At 44.1% G+C, this 24,050-nt stretch overlaps 1 protein-coding gene across 1 annotated transcript in view; it reads right to left on the reverse strand.

Moving 5' to 3' along the window:
* The window catches only part of cpne5b (copine Vb), an 85,589-nt gene that overhangs the window by 4,738 nt on the left and 56,801 nt on the right, over positions 1–24,050 (reverse strand). Inside the window, exons 10-19 of the mRNA XM_076014291.1 lie at positions 17,129–17,170; positions 16,818–16,893; positions 15,010–15,063; positions 14,522–14,583; positions 11,300–11,346; positions 9,637–9,818; positions 9,409–9,536; positions 7,912–8,014; positions 1,865–1,922; positions 1,214–1,287 (exon numbers count right to left, since the gene is read on the reverse strand). Of these exons, the coding sequence (XP_075870406.1) occupies positions 1,214–1,287; positions 1,865–1,922; positions 7,912–8,014; positions 9,409–9,536; positions 9,637–9,818; positions 11,300–11,346; positions 14,522–14,583; positions 15,010–15,063; positions 16,818–16,893; positions 17,129–17,170 (826 nt within the window). The remainder of the gene's footprint in view (positions 1–1,213; positions 1,288–1,864; positions 1,923–7,911; positions 8,015–9,408; positions 9,537–9,636; positions 9,819–11,299; positions 11,347–14,521; positions 14,584–15,009; positions 15,064–16,817; positions 16,894–17,128; positions 17,171–24,050) is intronic.

The raw sequence follows: 24,050 nt of genomic DNA on the forward strand, positions 1-24,050 counted from the left end.
TGTGCCATAAAGGGCTTAAAAGAGTTTGAGATGTGAGACCACACTCAAGGGGGCGCCATTTCAAGCAAATGAGAGGGCAATGTCCCAGTTCCTAGCAGTGGAGTGAAGGCAGCTAGATTTTAAAACCAGGTGGAATAAAAAAAACCAAACCAAAAAACAGCTGGTTTTGTTGCCTCACTTCCTCTGCATCAGCAAAACACAGCTAAGCTTCTTGCCCAAACTAAGCATTAAAAAAAAAAAAAAGGTTGTACAAGAGCTGTGTTCTGGAGCTCTGTTGAGGTTTTTGGGATATGCAATTCTGCAAGGTTGCTCCACTGGACCTTGGAATAAAAAAATGGAATATGGGACCTTTAATGCTCCACTGCAACCAAATGAGACAGTTTTGCCAAATGTGGAATGTTTGAGCTTGAAAATTTCAATAAGGAGTTGCGCAGGGCCACGGAACAGATGGTTTCCTCCCTCGAGATTTATGAATAACCATTGTAACGATTCCTGAAAGCGCTAAATGCGTTTCGACAATGTACACAAGTAGGATTTTGGAGGAGGGCGGTAAAGTGAAAGGAGAAATCCAGAGGGCTCATGTTTAAGCCGCCATGTTAGTCAACATTTGCCAGATACTGCGAGCTGAAGGATGCTGATCCGTCACTAATCCTGGGTTCTCTAAGAAATGTGAGGAATTAAATCAGCCCGAGGGAAGAGGACTGCTTTTCTAGCGGAGCTTATAAAAAAAACAACAAAAAAAACAAACACGCATTGAATTTTTTTTTCATTTGTAGTATTCGTAGTCTCCTGGGAAATTATCTAGCAGAGGTGTTGAACCTCTAAAACCTCCAGACTTCTCACATATTCACTTTAGTTTGCAGGCAATTTGATTGAAAATCAACAAGTACCAGGCTAAGTTGCATGAGGCATAGCTCTGACTCATGCCTATGAGCCTGAACTCCGTGTCGGTTCCAACAGTTATGTACCTTAAGAAGAAAAAAACCCAGAGCAGTCGTCAAATGCAGCCCGTCTGCCAATATTAAACCATTGGACACAGTTTTATAGTATTTTGGTTTTATCGTCCCAACAGATGTTCAGAAGAAGGATTTTCTTAGCGCGTTGCCAGGTGCGGTTGTGAATGTAAGTGTGATAAAATAAGACACACATAAATACATGGAAATGCTGCTGAAACAGAATCTCAAAGTGAGATTCAGAGGTTTTGTCTGTTCACCTGGACGATGTCTCTCTCTGCCAGCTTTCCCCGCGATGAGATCCTGATGTCATCACCATCCAGCTCCACCATAGCTGATGGAGAAACACATGCACAGACACTAGGTTGAAAGACTTTTCATGTATATATATATATATATATATGTATTTTTCATCACACTTTGCATCAACTTTTGGGGTGTTGGATTGGCCCAGAGCAAGAGAGGCCGCTGCTCCACCCGGCTGCAACGTTCTCCACCGCACGTCTAATCAACTAATGATTCCTTCATTGTAGCCTTGCTGCAGTTTGTAATCATCCGCACTAAACAGCAGAGACCAACATTTAACCTCAGCAATTTCTTCTACAATTACACTCCCATCCGCCTACACGGCGCCTCGCTATCGGCTCAAGCGATTTGGCACAGTAATTATCTCTCAGGCACCTCCGTGGGTTCGCGCCGCAGAGGTTACCGCTGGCTGCTAATAATAATAGTCTGCCAGTTCCCAGCTCACCTCCTAATACTGTACGTAAAAGAAAATAAGATCTCATGCTGCTAAAGTTTTATCAGACCTTTTTTCCTTGATCCCTAACTATTCTATATGTGCTGTATGTGAAAAGACAAAAAATACTAAAAGTTACACAGAGGTTTGAAGAATCAAGTCATCACTGTACCGTCAAACTCAGCCTGACCTACGCCGACGATGATGATGGACATGGGGAGCTTTGCACCCTGAAGAGACAGAGAGAGGAAAAAAATCAGTTGATTACAAAATGATTCCATGGAACAACTATTGCTGAGCTCAAGAACGCGGTGGCCAATGCAGACATCAGAAAATCCACCAAGCGTCGGCACATTGTTACTCTTTGCAGGGAAAACTCGCCCAAAATTGAATCGTCACCCATTTGCGACTCACCATTACGTCAAGAGAGGCTCTGGGACAATCCACATAACAGTTCATGAGTTTTACAGATGGAAAGAATTCCACAGACTTCCAGAAAGAAGATGAAAATATCACGTTTTCATATTGGTGTCATCTAATCAGTCCATTGGATTTGATTCTTTCCTTCTGTGAAACTGGAGAACAGTCTCATGATTTTTAGAAAATGCCAGAGCAAAGTTGATTTGATTTGATTTGTTTATTTATTTCGAACATGTAAAAGAGTTGCCTCTATTGACGATGCGGTGGCCGAAGACATGCTTGAGGTTTCATTCCCATTCATCATTTTTCTCATTGAACTTGTGAATGGGATGTATTTCATGTGAATGATCAACAGAGAGCCACCACAGAGGGAGGAGCCACATTCTGGTTAGAATTCACCTCAGCCAGCCTCAGCACGTTTATGACACTGCGAGTGGCTGAGGTGGGTTCTGCATCCTGCTGGTCCTCTGCAGGGATACTTGGCTGGTAACCGGCATCAGTCAAAAGTTTGGACAGGAATTTCTTTTCAGACCTTTAGTGATTCTTCTTGAAAAAAACAAAACAAAACAAAACAAAAAATAAAAAAAAGTCAACGTGAAGGTGTATCCAAACTTTTGATGCGAACCGAAACAATTTGCACCTGAAATTCCTGCCATCAGATTAATGGCCTGCAAAAGTGTTACTCCACTCTATTCCCCTCCCCCGCTGGCGTTTAATAGTGTTTTGGGCTAATGAATGCACACACTGCTCATCCTCTCAGAGAGAGAGAGAGAGGAGAGACGCTTGTCCATGCCGCCACTGACCTGTAGTTCACATTGCTGCATAATTAAACAACATTGCAGCGACGTGCTTGCCCCACAGGTTACATGCACACTAATGTACTCTCAGATTTTAACAAGCCGTGTGACCTTTAATAGGACGAGGGAGAGACGGAGGGGGTTTATTAGAGCCAGGAATCCAGGAGGAGAAGGCACAACAGCGAGACGCCTCAGTAGAAAAGTTTTTTTTTAATTGTCCCGGCTATTTCCTCAGAGTTTTATATCCCTCAATCCAGTGTCCCCTTGTATGAGCGCTCCGCGGCTCTTATCTTGTCACGGCAATTTGTATGTGACCACAACATGCCGGTTATCAGGCCAGGGAGGGGAGATTACACCCACTGACACTAACAGCATCCCCAGAGATACAGAGCAAACAGCGACAGTAGCATCAGGGCTAAAGTTGAAGAGAGAGAGAGAGAGAGAGGGAGAGGGAAAAAAGGAGCAGCAATCAAATTAATCCCCGGGACTTGGATTTATCACGGAACTGCGCAAAAAGTAACTCTTTTGACGTCACACTGGTGACACTAGTGGAGGAAGATGGCCACGTCTGATTTGAGAGACTTTGTCGCGTGGAGGGAAACAGGTGATGATGAACCAGATGACAGATGTCATGATAAGGCCTCACGTGTCACAGCTCACATGGTGGCTTTTGCAAGGTGGGAGGGGATGGAGAAGGAGGAGGGGCCAACGTTTTTGAACACAGCCACCATCTTCAGTAGCCCCGCCCCAGCCTCTTCCACGATGCACCCAGGGACAAATACATTGTTTTGCCATCTCTGATACAACACTTGGTGTGAATGTTATAAAATTAACATAGTCATGTAAAATGGACTTCTGCCATCGACACAGTGCCCCCAAGTGGCCGGGTATAGTATAACTTTGGTTGCCTGCCAGGCACTGGCTCTGGAGAAGCTTGGCCACCATCTTGTCCTTTCCTCCTCTCACAAAATCTTCTTTGGTCTTTTCCTCTGCCAGTGAGAACATATGGAGGCTAATGAGCTAGCTAGCCTCTTATAGCCAAGCAGGTGAGACGTGCTGATGTTGGCACATACAATAAAGTGTTGCCATAAAGCGGGGCATATTGTTGTGAGAGGCTGCCAGGCAGGCAACCAAAAATAGTTCCACGCCTGGTCACTCAGGGGTGCTTTTTTAGTTGATGGGGTGCTGCTCTTCACTTTACAAGTCAAAGCATTGGAAAAATGATTTTGTAATGATAATTTCAAGCTAGGAATACTACATGGTGTTTAATAAGTTTAACATGAAATCAAGAAAATTGTATGACACTACAAGAGGTTGGAAATAATATATTTCGCTGCCTCATAAAATTAAATCTTAGTTTTATTTTACTAACTTTTTTTTTCATGTTTTGTTTGCATATAAGAGACCAGACAGCTCTACAAATGGTTGTTTTGACGAAGATAAAAATATTATCCATCACAATGAAAACAAGACAAAGGCTGCTTTAACAAAGACAATGCTGTGAACAGTGTTTTTAAACATAAATTACAGAATTGGAAGGAATTTCCTTTTTGGAATTCCTGCAGTGAAGCTAACAGCAGCATTGTGGCCAATCGTTGAGCAGCTATTAATAATTGAGGAGGTTTCTGCACTGCGGAAGAGCTTTGTAATTAGCCCGGTACATCAGGAAGCTTCCCCAGTTCAATCTCAGGTGAGCTGCTGTGAACAATCACGGCTCAAATTGTCAGAGGAGAGCATCAGCACTGAGTAACAGCCCACCTGCAAACAGCCGAGGTCCAAATGACGACGGTTGCCATTATTCCCTTGGTTTCTGAACATCCAGTGATTTTAACAGCTAATCTCTCTGCCACTTTAAATTGGATCGGCTTTCAGCAAGTTTCTCTTAATTCAGAAAATACAACAATAGCTTGTCAACACCGAGCTTATCAAGTGAAAACTCAATATGCTCCGACGTTCAGGTTTGGTTGGCAAACAACGTCTTGCATAGTGTGTGCAAATGAATCCACACAGCTGCTTTATGAAATGTTGCCTGGCTGCCTCGTCCGCAGTCAATCTGTCAGTCAGCCAGCCAGCCAGCCAGCCAGCCAGCCAGCCAGCCAGCCAGGCATCTCTCATTTCCTCTCTGGCTAAAAAAAAAAAGACAATGTATGGAGGAAAATTAGCTGAAGGCGGATCGAAGCAGAGGCAGCGCAAGTTGAGCTTGCAGTAGCATCGCTCCCACTTCCCACCCACACACACATACACTCGCAGGTATTCATGCGTGCGGGAGCATACATTAAAAGATCAAATGCTGCTGAAAATAACCTGGCAATCCACCGTGCCCTACTTTTACCATCCCTTTGTCACCCCCTGACAGGCGGTCGAGATTTTGAGCATTACAGATGGCGAGACAGGCTGCCAATTAGCACGCGCTCTGCCTCCGACTCGCACCGACCTGTTTAAACTTTAATCAAAGTATCTTTTAGTTTCTTATGTTAAAGGCGCTCTCGTGGCTCTGAAAGGAAACATTCCTCCACTTGACAGATGATTGTCTTTGTTTGATTAAATCTCTCTGTGTAGTGGCAACGCACTGCTGCTTCTCACCACTGTTTCCACACTGATCACATACCAAATGTGAGGAACACCAGAAGACAAAGTTCATCCAATTTACATCTCAAATTCAAACATCAAACTCAGTGACGATGACAAATGAGAGGTTTTTGGAAGCTTACAACCATGAGTGACGGTCACAAAATACATTATTTATGTTGTTACGACCAATCTGAATTATTAAAAAAAAAAAAAAGACTGATCTATTTACCTATGAATCCACAGTTTTGAGGTTGGAATGACATCACAATTGAGTTAACAGCAAGAAAAGATGAAAGGCACATTCAATTTCAAGCTCATTACTGTTGAGGTTCCTGTGACTTCCTGAAAATGATGAATTCTTGGGTGTTTCTGATTTCATAGCAGGTGGAAAGTAGAAAGCAGACCTAAAATCTTACTGAAACATCTGACCCAAACTAAAGGTTTGACTTGGAATGTTTCTGATGCAACTGACAGACTTCCAGGGAAACTGGATCAAAGCACAATCTTTGGTCCTCACCTTCAAACTGCGCTGATGTTGTTGACAAAGAGGACGTGGAAGATCTTCCTTTTTCCTGGTTCATATCTTGATTCCAAATCATTTGAGCACATAAAAGCACAGTTTGGTTGTTTCTCTCAATCGACTCGCGGGGAAAAGACACTCAGCAGCCATCCAACAAAAGATGGATGGCTGTTTTTGCTGATACCCAGGCTTCAGATCACAGCATCGCGCGACGAGGTTCTTACAGTCTCTCCTGTGGGCTCCAATGCCAGGATGGGCAACGATGAAGTGACAGATTACAAGCGGAAGATGAGAAAGGGAAGAGAATCAAAAGCGGGCAGATGGTGGTCCGTGTGTGACAGACGTATGGAGGCAGCAGATGAAGTCGGAGAGTTTCAGATCTTTGAGGGGAGGTGAGCGATGCGGAGCGGAGCGGCAGCACAAGTCTTTGTATCTGTGTGCGAGGGAGTCTCAGGGATTTTCAGAGAGAGTGTGAACGAGGCAGCCCGGGGACTGCTGGTCGCAGTCGGGGTGGGGATCCTGCATGATTGACAGGTGGGTTCTGAGACACTCACTATACATGTGAAGCCCTTTGGTTCTGTCACCAGAAACTGTATCACGAAAACACACAAAAGCCACCTGGCACTCGGCCTCACCGCGCTCCTCCCGTCTTGAAGATACCTCGCAGCATAAATTAAAGAAGGCACAAACTCGGGTCGCGGCGTCCTCCCTCAACCAGGAACCGGTTTGCGGGGGGCAGCGGAGGAACAGCAGGCGTCAGCTGTGGTCGGCGGGAACCCAGCGAGATAAAGCAGCAGGCAAGATCTTAAAAGGAAGGTGTGGCTGTTCTAATGTTTTGACTAACAGTCGCAAATTCCCTTTAAATCCAGTCTGCTGGGTGTTCTGTAGCCGACGCAGGAAGAGGAGCAGGAGGTGGAAGAGGAGCAGGAGGAGGAGGAAGAAAGAAGCTGGTCTACTAGCCTAAAACAGTGAGACAGGGCAAATAATGGGGAAGCTTATTGGATCATAACACAATGTTCTCTGTGTGTTCTTGTGAATATGGCATTGTTAGGACCGTAACTAGTCTTGAACCGAAGGCTTAGGTTTAGGGTATAGACTGAGGTTAGGCCAAGGTTAAGGCAGAAGGTCGGAAACAAACGTGTTTCCGATTCCAAGGTTTCCAAAGTTTCAATTATAACGTCTGAAAAAAATCTGTAAGGTGAAGGCAAGGGAAGTTCTGGAATTCTACAGCCACATACTTTTGTACAAAGACTGTCAGAGCCACTGACATTTTCGGTCTGTTAGTAAAACAGAAACAGAAATGTTCAGAGGTCCCATATTATCTCCAGATCTTTATTTTGATTTTGGACCCCGGTTGGGCAGTGTGGCATCGCAGCTGATCCAAAACTGTGAACAAGTAGGAACACAATGTTTTTGTCTTGTTAAAACTGATGCTTCGTTGGACCTCACACATGTTTGGAAAGGGACAATGTGATATCACAAAAGGACGGATTTCCAGACCACATTTTCATAACAGTGAGCAAAAGAAGTCGAGGATGGACTTTTATTATTTTGGAGTTCACTGACAGGTTGCAGACAAATTGTTGTTAGATTCGCTAAAAGGAGCCTTGTGTCATGTGGGACCTTTAAAAAGTCATTTTTACTATGTGTTTTGGCAGGCGCCATCATTTTACAGGGGAATAAATCATCCCGGAGCTGCAAGATTGTCTTTCTATATGAATCTCAGCACCTTCACTGGACAAAATGAGGATCAAATGATGGGAAATTTGTCGGATTGAAAGGAAGTTTGTTGGAGCACCTGTTCAAAAGTATCTCCCGGCACGAGTCAACATAAAACCGCAGTGTGCTGAGATGTAGTGCAAATCTAAAAAAGCTGCTGACTCCATCTGCTGTTGTTGCTGCTGTTCTTACGTTTACAATGGCCTCTTTGGTCTGGGCCATGTCAGAAATGACGCCGTCCGTGATGATGAGGAGCACAAAGTACTGCGAGCCGTCCTGCACTGCAGCCGCATACCTGCACACACACACACAGACACACAGGGATGGAGGCAGCAATCAGCAAACAGTGTATCATGGCTGCACACAGACAGATCTGATTTGCTGCTGATTTATTCACAGTTGTGTTCTCTGGCAGGCTGTGCTTCATTTTGCGCTTCCACAAACGAGAAAGAAAAAAAACCCCAACAACTCTTTGTCACTGTCATCCTTCAGACAACTCTCATTAAAGTGTCTCATAAAGACACCCTGATTAATGAGTGAGTGCAAAGAGTATGATGCGAAAACCCGCAGGCACCACCTAGTCGGATTCGCAGATTGGTACCTTTGTGGAAATCTCTTCCTACCTGGGCTCGGCTTTTCAAATGCTAAACGCACGCCTGTCTCAAGGTTCTCTGCGGCAGATTAAAATGGCATTTTTAATTACAGCTCGGCAGTGGCACAATCACGGAGAATTGTTCCAATGTGGCTCGACAAATAAGCGACGGTGGCGGGGAGGCGGGGCGAAGTTGGATGTCAGGCCACACTGATCCTATCGCACGTTGACAAAGTCCCAGTTTGTTTTGTTTTTGTTTTGATCGCTGTCAGCCTCCCGGAATTCATATGCAGGTCTGCACAGCCCTGATTGTCGCGCCTGGCGGCACAGATAATGTGCGGATCATAAAAAAACGGCGCAGGAAATCAAAAGCGGGCGGGACCAGCGGCCACGGACGCGGGTGCATGTCAGTCTGATTACTGGACTCTAATAAAGGAGCAGAAGCTTATCAAAGTGCAAATGTTGTAAATCGAAAACAAGATTCATCGGAGCCGGTAGCGATTAACAGATTGAGAGAATTATTTTGTCAGTCAAAAAAAAAATGTAACCCGGTTTAAATGTTTGAGTGCGTCACCTGTCAAGCTTATCGCTGGCACAGACAACAGACAGTTAACACTGTGCACAGCGATGCACCTACACAGTCATCATCACAAGAGAGAGAGAGAGAAAAAAACACCTGCGGCAAGAGCTCTCTGGGCAATGCATCTCATCTTCTCTCCTGCTTAATAAAGGGGAATATGCATAAATGAGAGACTAAAAAAGAAAGTGCGGAGGAAGGTCGAATCTCAAATGGATCTACTTCCACCAACAACACTTTACTTTTTGGGCCTGAGTAAAATAAAGTTTGTTGCGAAGGCATGAAGGGGCAAAAAAAAATACATTTTTCAAACAGCAAATGCAACAGAATCACGTCAGCATTTGCGTCTGTAAATTAAAAAGGGAATGCTGAAATTCCAAATGCTGCAGTTCCACAATATGTTGAACCTGTTGCCCTTTGCTTTCCATTTGAGGTTTTTTTTGGCTTGTTTTGTTGTTGTTTTTTTTTAACTATCCTTATTCCAAGTTAGGCTGCACGGTTTTAGGTTTTGGCTTCTCACCGTGCGACGTGGTTCACCACGGGAGCAAAGTTGGTCGGCCCGTAAAGCTGCACCGTCCTCAGGCTCTGATGATACGCCTCCAAGATGCCCTCAATGCCGTTGCAGTATGGATTTTCCATGTTCCCATTCTTGAAAAAACAATACCAAATAGGTGGACTGTTGTAGAATAATGATGATGTGAGTGAGTGAGTGAGTGAGTGAGTGAGTGAGTGAGTGAGTGGATCTTACCAGTGGGAACTCGTGCGACACCCGTCCATCAGGAGGCAATTTGGCTCCAAAGCCCAGAGCGGGAAACATCTTGTCACTGTCGTAGTCCTGAATGATCTCGCCCACCGCCTTCAGTGCCATGGCGTAGGCGTTCAGCTGGTACGGGTTCATGTAGTGTAACGAGGTCGATTGCGACGGGTTACCTGTAGAGACGGCCAGCGACGGAGCGATGAAGGCTGGAATTTATTCACCGCGGGCATCTAAAAGCAACAGTTACTGACATCATGTTGCGACTTTGAACGCAGCAACAGGAAGGTTATAATGAGTGAGTGAAGAAAAGAAGCCAGCGAACAACACGGCTGAGTTATTTCTGATGTGTTTCAGGGTATTTAGTTTGTCACTGCCATGCGTTGCCATGCTGTAGGTGGAGATTTTATCAGTCACACCTGTAAGCTGTGGGCTGAAGTCCTGCTGTGACAAACTGTGAACTTTCAGAAATCTCAAGTGTGCGATTGTTTCACATGGCTCCCCAGTCTCTGCAGTCTGAGGAAAGGCTGGGTTGTTGCTCTGCCTGTTCAGACGGATCAGTGATCCACCAGATCCTGATCTCCTGGGCCTTGGGTCCCAACGCAACATACTTTATCACCTTCATCACCTTTATTGCAAGTCATTCCAGTGAATGTGACATTATGTGCTTTTAATTGGCAATGAGCAAATGCTCCTCACATATTCTTCGCTTTAGATGGGTAGAGTTTAAAACCTCAAGTCATCTCAAGGGTATTTCCACCTGGAGAGCAAGACTTAAATGTAGTTTGAATGAACTACCGTCATCTCCAGCTGCTTCAGAAGAACTGTAGGCATTAGTGAACATTACTGCAGGCAGACAATGTGGTGACAGACTGAATGAAGTGTTTTTAGAGATTGGAAAGTTGTTTGGACTTAATCACATATAATATGCCAATATTGAGCCAATTCATTCTAATTATATTTCTTTATAAATAAAGTCTAGTTCACAGCTGCTACCCCAGAGGATCTCTTGCTCTTGTTACTTGTTGAAGGTCCAACAAAATGCCAGCTTGGACAGGAAGATTACACTGAGTGTCTTTGCAGGAGGCCGAAAACAGAGGGCTAATTGTGCTACTTTGTCTTGGAAGCCAAATATCAATCGTGTACAGTCGTGGACGGATATAAAGTGCTGAAGAAGGTAAACCGCCATGTTGGTGTGTGTGTGTGAGTGTATGCGTGTGTGTCTTGTTCCTTGACCCTGTGCTTCTCCCCGCTGAACAAATCTTGCGGAACATTGTGTTAAGCCATAATTAATGACACAAGTTGTGTTATTAAATTTGCGTCCCCTCCTTCAATCCGCCGAGGCCACTTAATGTTGAGCGACGGCTCTGATGCCGTCCACTCCCCCTTTGCCGCTGTAATCTCCTATCGACTCAGCATTTAGGCGAACGAGCCGTCCAATAAGAGGCGTCGCCGCCTCCTGGTGTCGTGGAGGTGTCAGCGCGCCCCCAGCTTGGCCGTGTTCTCACACTTGTGTGCCGATTGCACGATTGATCCCGAAATTGGACACGTCACACGCAGACGGCACACCTATATGTCCTCTGCCCCCTAACGAAAACACACACACACACACACACACACACACACACACACACACTTCCTCAAGAGTATCACTCACCATTAGATGCTGTGAAATCGATGGCCACAGTGAAATTGATTTGTGTCCTAGAAAGGGGGAGGAGAGGAGGACATGGCATGAAAATCAGTAGCCGAGCCGCAAGCACAACAACAGCAGTAGCTACGGCAGCAGCATGCCAACACTCACTGAATTCCTCTGCCCATAATTAGACACATATTTTTTTTAAGAAGCAAGAAAAACAAACAGAGGATAATTACAATAATAATGAGACCACGATGCTCAGCTGGAAAAAAAAAAAGTTGTTTATCAGAACTTCATCTCTTACGAGGATTGGCAGGAAGGTACCGACGAGTCCGCACGACACAGAGCTGGAAGCAATTAGATTGATGGAGCACTTAAGAGCAAATCATAATCCAATTTTCCCGCTGATGAAGCGCCGCGTAGAACCGGCAGATTGACTGGAGTGAAGTGTGGCCTCGGGGGGAGGCGGTCCACGGAATTGCCAGGGACAGGAAGTGGGGTGGAGGAGTGGGGTGGTGTTGGTGGGGGAGGAGGTGGCCATAGTAGGATGGGCAATATTCATGGCAGTTATCAGGGTTTCAAAAAATAGATATAGCAACACGCACTCTCAAAAAGTTAATAATAAAAATGAAAGAGGTGCAAGGCCCAGTCAGTTTGAATCAAAAAATGAAACAAAAAAAAAAACATTATATATTTCATTTATTGGTCGTGTTTCATTTTTTGAATTATGAGGGTTTCCTCATGTTACTGCTGTGGCCTGCCTTTGCCCTGAGACAGCTAGGATGGATGGATGGATGGATGCATGGACGGATGCATGGATGGATGGATGGATGGATGGATGGATGGATGTTGGTTTCCTGGCAGCTCCTAGGTATATGATGTGTTTTTCCTTGAGTGTGTTACTATTAGAGCAAAGGTTCAGTGCTGTCCGCTTATCCCTCACTCCGGGACGCACGGGCGATGGAGCCAACCCTGACTGTCTTAGTCTGAACGAGTCTGTGCAATTGTCTACTGTTTGCCAATACTAAAGCAGCAAAGATGCATCTTATAAGTACGCACAAGTGTGGAAAATGACCAGCTCTGCATATCCCTGCCACAAAAGCGGTGACGAGTCTATTGTGAGCTGCTGATGCCTGACTCCTGATGTCTGAGCACCAACAATTAGTCTTGCTGCTGAAGAATTCACACTATTTAACGATAAAGCCTGAATGTGAAAAACACATTTGCAATCGTGTTGTATGATTATGCTGTTTTATCACAGGGAAACAAAAGTAAGCTTGCGATGAAAAATTCCAAAAGGGAGAGAATTTTAGAACAATAGCCACGTAGAAAGCAGCAAATGGCTGCTGCGGTGCAAGACTGCAAAACATACACAGTTCTATTTTGCAGCAAAAAAAAAAAAGACCAGACAAATTGATGTGACACAATTTTTTCCCTGAATTTTCATTGTTTCCTGAAGAGCGGCTAGAGCTCAGCGGGGGCCGGAGTGATGTTGGGGGACAGGCTGATGAGTTTGATGTTTCTAAAGTAGCCGTTCCACCTGCAGGTTATTGTGTCGCGGGCAGAGCTGCCGTGTTTGTCAGCTTATGAGAGCCGTGACAGTCCCACTCTCCCTCCCACTGTGACGGGCCAATGAGAATGGAAACACGGCCAGAGGGGGGAACTCACACACTTCACCTCAGACGCTCTGGCTGTTCGCAGTTCAAGCTCTTCAGATTTTGGCTCTGGTTTCCGCCAGGTTGCGAAATCCATCACAAACGGACGGCTCCGACTTCCCACCTGGCATTAATGTTTGTCTCCACAGTCACATTCTTTGACCGTGTTTCTATCGCATTTGTCCAATGTAACTCGATTCGAACACAAGTGGGCAAACTCGAGTACAAGGAAAACACGCCTGGGGCACAACATTAAACTTAAGATGGGATCATTGATGAATGTGACTTCAAAGGCTTTATGGAAATAGGAAATAGCAATTTATGCTTTGTTTTATTTTATCAACTGGATGCTCTTATATTGGGCACTGTGAGGCACTTCTAATAAAGGTTTAAAATCTTCTTTGAACAGTTATTTCTGATTCCACAGACATCACCAACACACAATTTAGATTTCTTTTTTTATTTCAATATTTTAGCTCCAGATCCCATTTTCGTTTATTCAACCGTGAAAATTGCCTCAAGACAAACTGATAAACTGTTGTTGGGTTGTACAATAATATAACGGCCCTCCATTACTTTTATTTTCTCCTCTCCAGTTGTTTTTCCAAGCTTTGTCAGCTGACTGACTCCATATGCTAATCAAAAAACAAAAAAAAACTGCAGTGTATCAAACGTTGTATACTTATTTTTTACTGCCTAACTACTCTTACTTGAACAAACTGCATAGGTTCGGGCATTAACTTCCTGCTGCAGGTTAAAGCAAACATGCATTTGATCATTATAAGCAGAAGTGTCTATGCTTATTTGCATATAGAGTGGGCAAAGTCAGATCCGATCACAAATGGTGATTGGAGACTTTACATTACTGCCATGTGGGATCAATAAGGATGGATTTTTAACGAGGTTGGATACACTGAGGCCACCGGAGCAGCGCGCACTGCTCACACTGTTGATTTAAACACTGGAGCGCTGAGAGTGGGACGCTTCAGGTGCAAAGTAAACGAGAACGGCAGCTGGATCGCTGCGTTGTCAGGTCAGATTTCTTTTTTTGCAGAGCCTTCTTGTAAAACTCCCTCTGTGGTGCTTTCAGCCATTAGGAGTGTGATTAGACCAATCAGAGGCGAGAGTCACCAACAGGAAGTCTGCCGCTTTTAGAACCCTGATTGGATGTGACAGTAAAGCGATATATAGATATATATATATTTGCTCCTTAGGGTTTCTCCTCCAAATAACGGACATGTGAAACATGTTTTATTAATATTTGACACATTATACCTTACTTATTTATAGCTATTTAAAATTAGTTCAAGGTAACTTGAGAGCAAACAGGGCTCCACATATATTCTCAATTGCAATGGTGCTGCTTAGTTCATTTGGTGCACTCATGTTTAAGTCAAGTGTGAAGGATATTTTTCTACAGTTCTGTGTTGCTCTGCTATGGAGGATAATTAAATGTAATGTTATATACCAAAATAAAAAATATTAATGATTAATAATAAAAAAAGAAACCTTCTGAATCAAATAATAAACACTCCCAGAGCACACTGATGTCTTTCGTTCTCGTCACCTTTGTGTCTCCACTCACCCGCCTTTGATGTAATCTAAAAATGTGAATTCTGACTCCACTGAGAAGGAGAGCAGGGTCACCTGCAATCAACATTCAGAGGATAAAAAAAGGGGGACAATTAATATTTTTCCTCAAACAAAAAAGAAGAAGAAGAAGAAAAACTTCACAGATTAATTACGTCATATTGTTTTCATCCACACAACCCTTCTGCCCTTTTGATACCTTGTACTCATTACTGCCCATATACTTACTGTAGCATATTTGCCCGCAGCAACATGTAAATTAACACAAGCTGCTGTGAACGGATCCATTCAATTTTTAATGAAACATTTTCAACGACTCGCATCTCTTTTGAGAATTTTTGATCCTACATTGAATATAACAATGCGAGTGTTGCATCCTTTGTCCAGGAACCACAAGTTCACAGTAATTAAAAAGGAATAATTATTCGAAGGAGGTCTGGTGTAAAGGCACCGTGCTGTGTGTGTTAGTAGGGCCACACTCACCGTTCCAGAATTTGCGTATTTCTTTTTCTTCATTTTCTTCTTGGTGTTAATCACCTGCATGGTAATTAAAAAAAAGAAAAAGCAACAGGTCCATTTAATGTGGCTTCAGTGAACGTGGCTCCTGTTTTCACTTCAATGGAATATTGTAAATAATAATGCAGCTTCACATCTCTCGCCATGTATTTGCCATACATTGAGTAAATACACTTCCCTGGAGACGCAAGACATAAACCAGGTGGTGGAAATACATTTAAACTAAGGATTGATGACATTGATTCATTTAAATGAGGTAGAGGACGTAAAGCTCGGAGCCAGATCAGCTCGAAACACTGCATGCAGTAATTGAATTACAGACTCGGGCCATCTGTCACCAAGGTGGACGGAGAGCCAAAGCAGAGCCTGAGCCACCGGCTGAGGCCGCCTGAGAAGTTTGCACGACAAACATTTATTTTAGAAACACTTCATCAGCTCCAAAATGAGAGTGAAACGTCAATCCAAAGACGTCTCGGCTCATTACCTCGTTCACTGCGCCTGCTAGGCATGAAAGTGACAGCCCCTAATTTAACACGAAGGGATGGCAATTTGTCTGACACACCGAACAATCTGCTGATGCAAAAACTAAAGGGGCTCTCAGTCTGGCTGGGAGGCGGAGAGGGACGAAGAGGAGCGTGGATAATGGAACTGACATCCAAACGACAGCGCTCTGTCCGCTTCCAAAGGCCACCAAACCGCACGGGGACCAAGGTGTTCACACTCTGAGGTTTTTTGCGCGCTGCTCTTGTCTGGCGATAGGCCTGAAAAACGTTTCCCCATGAGCTGATGTGTTTGTTTCGGGAGATGGGAAGAAAGAAGAATGAGACTTTCAGACGACACGCTGTTATTAGCACGCTTTCCCCTTTCGAAGAGAGGAGAGAAATGGAGGATCATAATTAATCCCTGGATTTCACCCCTGTTACCCTGCTCACTTCTCACACCCTCAGCAGTCAGGTGATTACTGAGGCCGACTTTTTTAAAATGCATGCACACTTTTAAGCGATGCGAAATCTCCTATTCAAATGCATTTAGAAACACCTTTGTCAGACTGCGCTATAGTGTCTCTTGAATAGATGCGGTTGCTTATTAAAGGTCCTGTGTAATGCAAAATTTACAGGAACATTGTTTTTTGAACAGTAATATGTCTTGACTTCCAAGAAATGAGAACTCAACAAAGCTTTTCCCTTTATTTTGCTCCCATTTTATGACACATAGCCTCTTGCTAGAGTCAACACACCCAGCCAGGTGCTAGCTCCACACTCTAACTCTCCGCCGGCAGTTTAATCCCCTTCCAAATGTGTACAGTTAAAAAAAAAAGTTAGATTGTTTTCTTTGCAGAAGGCTGTAAACAGATGGCTAAATATACTGTTTTCTGGATATCTATACAGTTTCTTACATTATTATTCCTCCAAGGCTGCTCCACTGAAAAGTAAAAAGTAATGACAGACAAAGATCTCCAAAGATTTACAAATGGAACTTTGAGTTTTGCTCCATTAGGACATTTCAAGCTTGAAGGAAGTCCAACAAAACATTAGCTTTAGCTTGGAGCTTCTACAGTTTTGCAGGAAGCCATAAACACAATGTAGTTTGCCGTTGCCTACAATAAATAAAAGTTTGGAAAATGGGACCTTTAAATTAAAAACATATCCATGTAGAGAGAAATGTGCCGAAGCATGAGCGCAATGGAGATGTCTGAGACAGAGACGTCACCTGTGGCAGAAATGTGGCGTGAGACACTGGGAGACAAAGTGCGTGTTGAAGTGCGAACCGCTCACCTCGTACACGTTGAACTGGCTCTGCCCTCGAGCGAGCTCTCTGTAGCTGGTTGTGAAGTCCCCAATGAAGTCGTGGCTGGGAGCATGAACGAAAACATCAGTAAGTATGTATATTGAAAAAAAAAAATCAGGTTCAGAGAAATTAGAAATATGGGCTGTGGTGGCAGAAAATCGTGCCAGAGGATTTATGAGAGAGACCCTCGGTATCATACAAGGAAAAATAAGTTTTTCTTTTCACTGTTGTTGGGTTTTCTATTTTGATTTGATGCTGAATTTGCAGTTAATGCAGTGTGTCGTGGAAACGCACTCACCTGCCATCTCTGTCCCAGTCGTAAACCTCCACCTTGATTGTTCTGTGGGGGAGAAGCGAGTCAGTGTTCTTTCAAACCGCATGTTTTTCATACATCACAAGGCTCCCGCACGACGGGGAATAATCTATGAATGATTTAGCTTCAAGTTTGCAAACTTTCAATCAATTTTAGCTTTCGAAAGATGAACACAAAATCTGCCAATGACAATACAACAGGGATGAACTTGAAAAGGATAGAGAAAATTGAACACATGTATCGTTGAACCAACTGCTGCTTGCCGCACTGGGTGGGAGTGCGCCACCTCCATTATGCTGCTGAGACGCCTGGTGTGGCCACAGTGGAAATAAAACCTGGCATCAAATCAGTTTTATAGAAGTTTACAGACGCAGCTGGGCCCGCCAGTGTCAGATTTCTGCCTAACACTCTCCTAAAACAACACAACTACTAAATGAATAAATAAAACAAAATAACCTCCCCATCCCCCCTCTCAAAAAAAGTTAAAGCTCTCTCCGAAAGAAAGGAGAATAAAGGCTGCAGGGGTGAACCGGAGCGGTGGCCGCATGTTGAAGTCTGCCTGACAGCCGCTGAAGCACTTTAAAACTTCTGCTTCTGCTGCGCCGAGTTGTAGCGGCACCAGAGGATCAGATCAGGCGGTGCGTGTGTGCACGCATGCGTGTGTGAAAAGGTCAGAACATGTTCAGAGACTCACAGTGCGTCACTCCACTCGATGATCATCGTGCGCAGCAAAGTCTGGCGGTACCTCTGAGTCAAAACGCACGACCCCAAAAACTCACCCAAAAAAAACCGAGTGAAGACGGAGCGAGAAAAGCTGCGTTTGCCGCTCAAGTTCCTCTCGACTGCGCCGTTGATGCTCGAGTGTCACTGAGACGAAGAGGAGAGAGCGGCTACAGGTGTCGCTGCTTCTCCAAGCCGACACTCCTGAGCGCCAGATTTTGTGTCAGCCAATTTCACCAGACTCATTACGAGCAGGAGACAGGATGAGTGTTTACAAGTACTAAGGCATCACTTCATGAGTTCATTAAATGTCTCAGTTGAGAGATTGAAGCTCGAATTTTATCCTGCAAACTGCAGCGAGCGAGCACGCTGGAGAGCTTCAGAAAAAGAGATGTTCAAACAAATACACCCACCCACACACACACACACACACACACACACTCATACAGAACTTTCCTCTTTGACACCATCATTCCCGAGTCAGGTTGATCTCACCCGGCCGCGCTTCCCCTCCGTCCCTGACACATTTGAAACACTGTGCTGTCACCGCGCGGGAATTAAAAACAGCCGCAGACACCGAGCCACTTGGCCTCCGCCCGTCTGCGCTGACAGGTCGGCCTTTTTCTTTCTTTTCTTTTTTTTTTTCTTCGAGGGAATCTTCAAGCCCGTAAGATGGAGAAAACGCGCTTGTCAACCAGTCAGAGGAGAAACCTGCCGCTTCTGCCATGGAAGGAGAGAAACAAACAGATCCCCGCTCCATCGGCAGGGAGCGAGCCGAGGCGGCGTCTCGCTGCACTGGTGGCCATGTTTAGAAAAAAGAAAAGAAAAGAAAAAAGAAAGCTGAGATCCATGCAGCTCAGAAGCATATGTCAAGGCTTCGCTTCAAATCCTGGCTGCGGTCCTCCGGCGGCCACTTGAACTCTCCGAACAATAACCACTCCGAATTCTAATCTGCCGCACGGATCTTCGGCTGCCACTCAGTTTTTAATGAACATGACTCATCTTCAGTAATAGAGGTGCATGTAATTGAGCAGAGCCAACCACGCAGAGTGGTTGTTTTTTTTTTTGTTCCCTTCTTCTAGTTACGTCGATTTGACTGTGCAGTCACTTGCCAGGGAAGAAAGAAAGTGTGTTTGCATCACCTGGCTGAGCCCCTTGATGAGATTTGTTTATTGTTCATTAGAACAGAGAGGGAGAAAATGCACTCGCACATATCCATACACGTGCACAAATTCCGTGTACACAAAGGAACAGAAAACGGAGAGAGCCGCACCGAGGAGGTCGGCACTCAAATTGAATAATTTCCAAGTCGACTTATTAGTTTTAGTGTCGTAGTTTCCTTCTTGGGATTTAAAAGTCACACGTCATGCAAAATGACCTCCTGCACCGCTTGAGTTTGTCTCCAGCCAGTCAGTCAGTGAACAACCCAGAAACCATGAGGTCCACTCTTTAGTTTATCTTTGGCAAACACAGTTTTGCTTTTTATGATGTCACAAAGGGCGCTGGTACATCACTCAGGTTAGTGACGACTAATGAGTTTGTTGTCTCACATCTTCCTTGTCCAGAGAAATTCATTGGATTTATTTGCATTTGGAAAGAAGTCTTCCCCACCAACCAAACAACCAACCAACCAAACATTTTAAAAACAGTCCACCCAAATTCCCTGGTGCGAGGTGAGCCTTTTACTCTCTGAGGACACAGAAAAACAACCAGATGGAAGTTTTTCAATCTGGATTTGGAGAAGCCAGACTTGAAATGATTCCCTATTACCCACAACTGCGGTCTTATTGTGTATTGTGAACTGTGCACTCCCTATTTAGCGACAAGCTCATTAGTCTGAATTCTTTGCCAGCCGTTGGTGTATTTTCCTCAGCTTCTTCTTTTCTTAATTTTTTTTCAGTTTAAATCTGTTTGAAGCCCATTTAGTTCCTCAACTTTAGGTTTTGCGTATACTTTTCAGCCTCTGTTTGCTGATTCAGACTAATTACCTGCCCCTATGCTCAGCCTGCCTCTGCAGACCTTAAGCAAGCCTCTGCTTCTTTGTATTTGTATTTGACTTTTTAAAAAGAAAACAGAGGAATTCTGGCGTGAGCATTGGAAGAACACTTCAAAGAAGACTTTGAATTAAACAGTTTGCTCAAATATTTAAGGCAATGATTGAACTCAAGTTTGTAAAAGTTGAAGTAGCCTTGGAAAGAAAAAAAATGAATAATGGAGGATTTCCCCACCGATCTGCGAAATATGCACCAATTCAGAAACTATTCCTGCTTCCCTACCACAAGAGCAGAACCTTTGACTTTGCGCCTCCTGAGACTGGCTATGAATGTATTCTCCACAATCATTTATTTTCCACTCATTTATTTTTCATCATGCCCAAACTACTGCCTCCTCCACCTTTGCTTTTCTATGTCTGCAGTCATTCAGCTCGACAGTAAATTACAAGTACGAGTGGAGACGTGGATTTGTTTGCTGGCTGTCGACTTGACGGACCTCTGGCTTAATCATGGAGCTGCCTCGGCCCCAGCCTGCTCAGTCGGAGGGTGGCTGTATTTTTTTATCCTGTCCCCTGTGTTGTTTGCAAGATATTCTAAAAGGTTACCAGCTGATTTGACTAAAGCACGGTCGACAGATAGCCTTTGGCTACGATTCAGATCCGGATCTCAGAATGCTCTTCCCTTGCAGTAACAAGCACCACCAACCCTAAAAATAGATTTCCCCACAACAAGGCTCGGTACACTTTTCCATTATTGCCTCTGGCTGCACATTGTTAAAGATGAAGCTTAAATGGAGCAGAAAAAGAAAAACAACAACAACAATTTGAGGTAATTTTTGATCTTGAATACATTCAAAGCAATCTAAAAATGTAAATGTAAATTTTACCCATTGGAAAGTTTATTCTGTACAAGAAACTTTTAAAATAGCACCTCTTTTTTTTTTACACATAGAAAATTTAAATTTTGCTCAAACTTTGTGCTAGCTAACAGCAACGCAAAGCCAAACATCAGTAGGTCAGTGGTCAGTCATTTGTTAGGCAAAATGATAAGAGCTGGACTTGTTGATTTGTCTATTACATCTGACCAGGAAGTCAGATCCCTATATTGGCCCCCCTCTGCTGCTCTAATGCAGATAAGACTCAATATAATGGATGACGTGGATAGATAAAAGCTTTTAAAGGCGCAGTACGTAGCATCATGTCACCACTAGATGTCATAGTTTCGCACTACATCTACGCCAAAACAAACCGACTCGAAATGTGGGAGATTTTTTTTCTTTAAGTTAACGAAACCCCAAAGCAGTCTTTGGGTTTTTGAAAACTTTAAATATCTGTCAAACAGCACATCTGTGAAATCTTTGCTTGAGGCACCAAAAAAGAAGAAAAACATGGGGGTGTGACTGGACAGAAGAGGCAGTGAGAACAAATGTGCCAAAGAACAGATGTCAGTGAGACTTTCAGTCACTTCCTTGCACATCCCACTGGGACTAGAACTGCTCTGTACTGTAAGAGTCCACACTGCTACTGATCTGATCCGTCTTTATCTTCACCGTCACCAGTGTTCCATCTTCGCAAGTATGTACGAACAAAATGAAACAAGTGTTCATCACATAGAACTAGCAAGTACAGCTCCATCCTCTGGAAGGACCAGTCTGGTCTTTCCCCTTTAGTCCCTTTCAGAGTTGTCCTCCTGGGGTTGTAGCTGTCCTGGAGTCACCCTCTCTTTGGTTGAACCCGGTCCAACGTCTCCTGCTGCCAAATGACGCGTCTAAAACAAGGAACGCATCCCATCGAAAGCGCCGGGCTAATTTAAGCAAACCTAATCGGCTGTCATACTCAAGGCGATGAGCTCTTCCAGCAGACAGAGGCGCTGAAATGCTTTCGACCGCATGCACTGCCGCTGGAGTGAGGGAAAACAGCGAGCGGAGTCAAGTGCCATCCCAGATAACAGAAAGAGGCGCCGCCTCTTCACCATGGCGACGGGCGCCAACAAAGCAATGCTTTTTTCACATGATGTTTGTCGCCTGTCGGACGACATGTACGGCCAGTTTAGCACGTTCGACTTCGTGAAGCCTTACAGTGACAGTCGAGTTTTTCCACTGTAAAAATAATAGTTTCAAAATCCTTTTACAATTCATTGGCTCAGAACGGGAAGAATGGGAGGCCTGGTTTAAGACAAGATAAAGCACCTGTCCAGTGTGAACACGCATGTTCTCGTGAAAGGGTTCTGGGCAGTTGACCAAGGCTTTATTGTCAGACTGTATACCAGGCCAGCTGCTCAAGCTGTGTCATTGGAAGAAGTTCCCTCACGAGTCAGTGAGTCAAAAAAGCATTTTGAGACTGTCGGCAGGAAAAATACATAATGTCGGATAAAAAAATGTGGCGATTGTTTCTGGATATAATAGTACAAATCACTTATTTTAACTTTCGATAAAAAGTTCATATTTTTGAAAAAAAAAAAACAACCTTTGATTTACACTTGAGTGAAGTAATAATTGAGTTCTGTCTGTTTGTTTTGAATTCTTTGCTCCTGGAACACGTGGGCATCACATAAGTGTTACTTTCAAACCAGGCAAAGCATCCGTTTGGTGACGGGCATAAACAGTAATTACACTGATCTTCAGTGTGACGGCTTTTTAAAGCTATGAATAGAGCTCCGATCTTTTTGTTTTTTGTTTTTTAGGAAAAAGTGGAAAAACGTAATAATAAGTTGATCTCAACGTGACAGACGGATGGATCCTTTCTCTTCCGGCCGGCCTGCGGCGTGGACTTGTGTTTCTGTGCCTTTGTGTGAGTGTGTAACCTGTTTACACAGCTGTCTGTCAGCCTTCCAGGGTTTTGCAGCATCTGAGGCCGTTTCAGCTTGTGGCTTTTTCGCTTTCTATTATTCTCGAAAGACCGCTTTTCATACCCGATCCATCACGTCCCATTCATTGACTTTTTTTTATTATTTTTTTTTCATTGACTTTTTCAAAACGAATCGTCAGCCACTCAACTTTCTGGGCTGCCACAGTCCACATCATGTCTTCCCGGGTCCAACACAAATACATGGAACTACACAGCTTGATGTCACACAGCGACATGCTAATTAGGTTTCTTTCACCACTTATTCTGCACTCAGGGTCGCAATGATCAAGCCAATCCCAGCTGGTTTGGGTTGAGGGCGGGGTTACACCCTGGACAAGTCTCAGGTTTATTAGAGTTTCACACAGTGAGATAACGACCACACACACTGACAAGAAAAATCAAAGGTCTCTGTTCGCCACACCATTCATGAGAAAGAACAACCTTGTGATGTGCAACACATTCCCAGCATTCCCCAGGAACTGCGGCTTGGAAGAGGAGATAAAAACGCCTCTGGGGGATACATGAATAAAGCAGTGGCAGAACAAAGAGGCGGCACGTGAGACATTCTCCACAAACACAGGAGTAAATCTGTCACCCCTGTTTTATCTTCATCTGGATCCGACTTGTGGGTAAATTAACAACTGGCGTCCCCTCTGACGTCACGCATCTGCAGTTATTGTAAGTTAAGTGCGAAGAGCGGCCCTGTCGTTATTTAGGGAGCCGTCGTGAAGAGGCTTGTTTGCCAGCCGGCGATCTAAACCACGCTGATGAAACAATGATTCAACGGCGGTTGGCTGCGTGCTGCAGCGTCGGCACAAAGCTTTTCTTTCTGTGCTGACCGACGCTCACAGAAGAAAAATACAATAATAATTAAAAAAAAAAAAAAAAATCCCCAAACCATGGTGAAACTGTGAAAATATTTCATTGTGAAGTATATAATATGGTGGCATGAAGTCTGACACTTTCACAGTTAGGGTACAGCACTGTTTTTAAAAGGTTTCTCACAGTGGAGGTTGAGCAGCCTTCCTTCTGCTTAAAATACTCTTTCAAAAACTGTCACAAAGTTTTCATATGTTTTTTTTTTTTGGAACCTTTACCTCAAAAATGTGCCAAAACTTTTTTGCAGCATTGTGCCCACAGCTTACATTAGCAACTGTCAGAGGTTTCAGTGCTACAGTTAAAACAGTGCAGGAGCCATAGTCTCCCATCAGATCAACTAATCAGTTGGAGAGGTTGATTTATAACTAGTCAGGGATAAAGGCCATCTGGAAGCAGATTAATAGAGGCTGTAGGACTAATTTCCTTCAGCCTGGTGTCAATATTTATGTTCGATGTGCAGGATCGGAA

This window comes from Nelusetta ayraudi, unplaced genomic scaffold (assembly GCF_046127955.1).
Source record: "Nelusetta ayraudi isolate G7.1 ecotype Tasmania unplaced genomic scaffold, CSIRO-AGI_Nayr_v1 ptg000168l, whole genome shotgun sequence".
NCBI classification, from domain to species: Eukaryota; Metazoa; Chordata; class Actinopteri; order Tetraodontiformes; family Monacanthidae; genus Nelusetta; species Nelusetta ayraudi.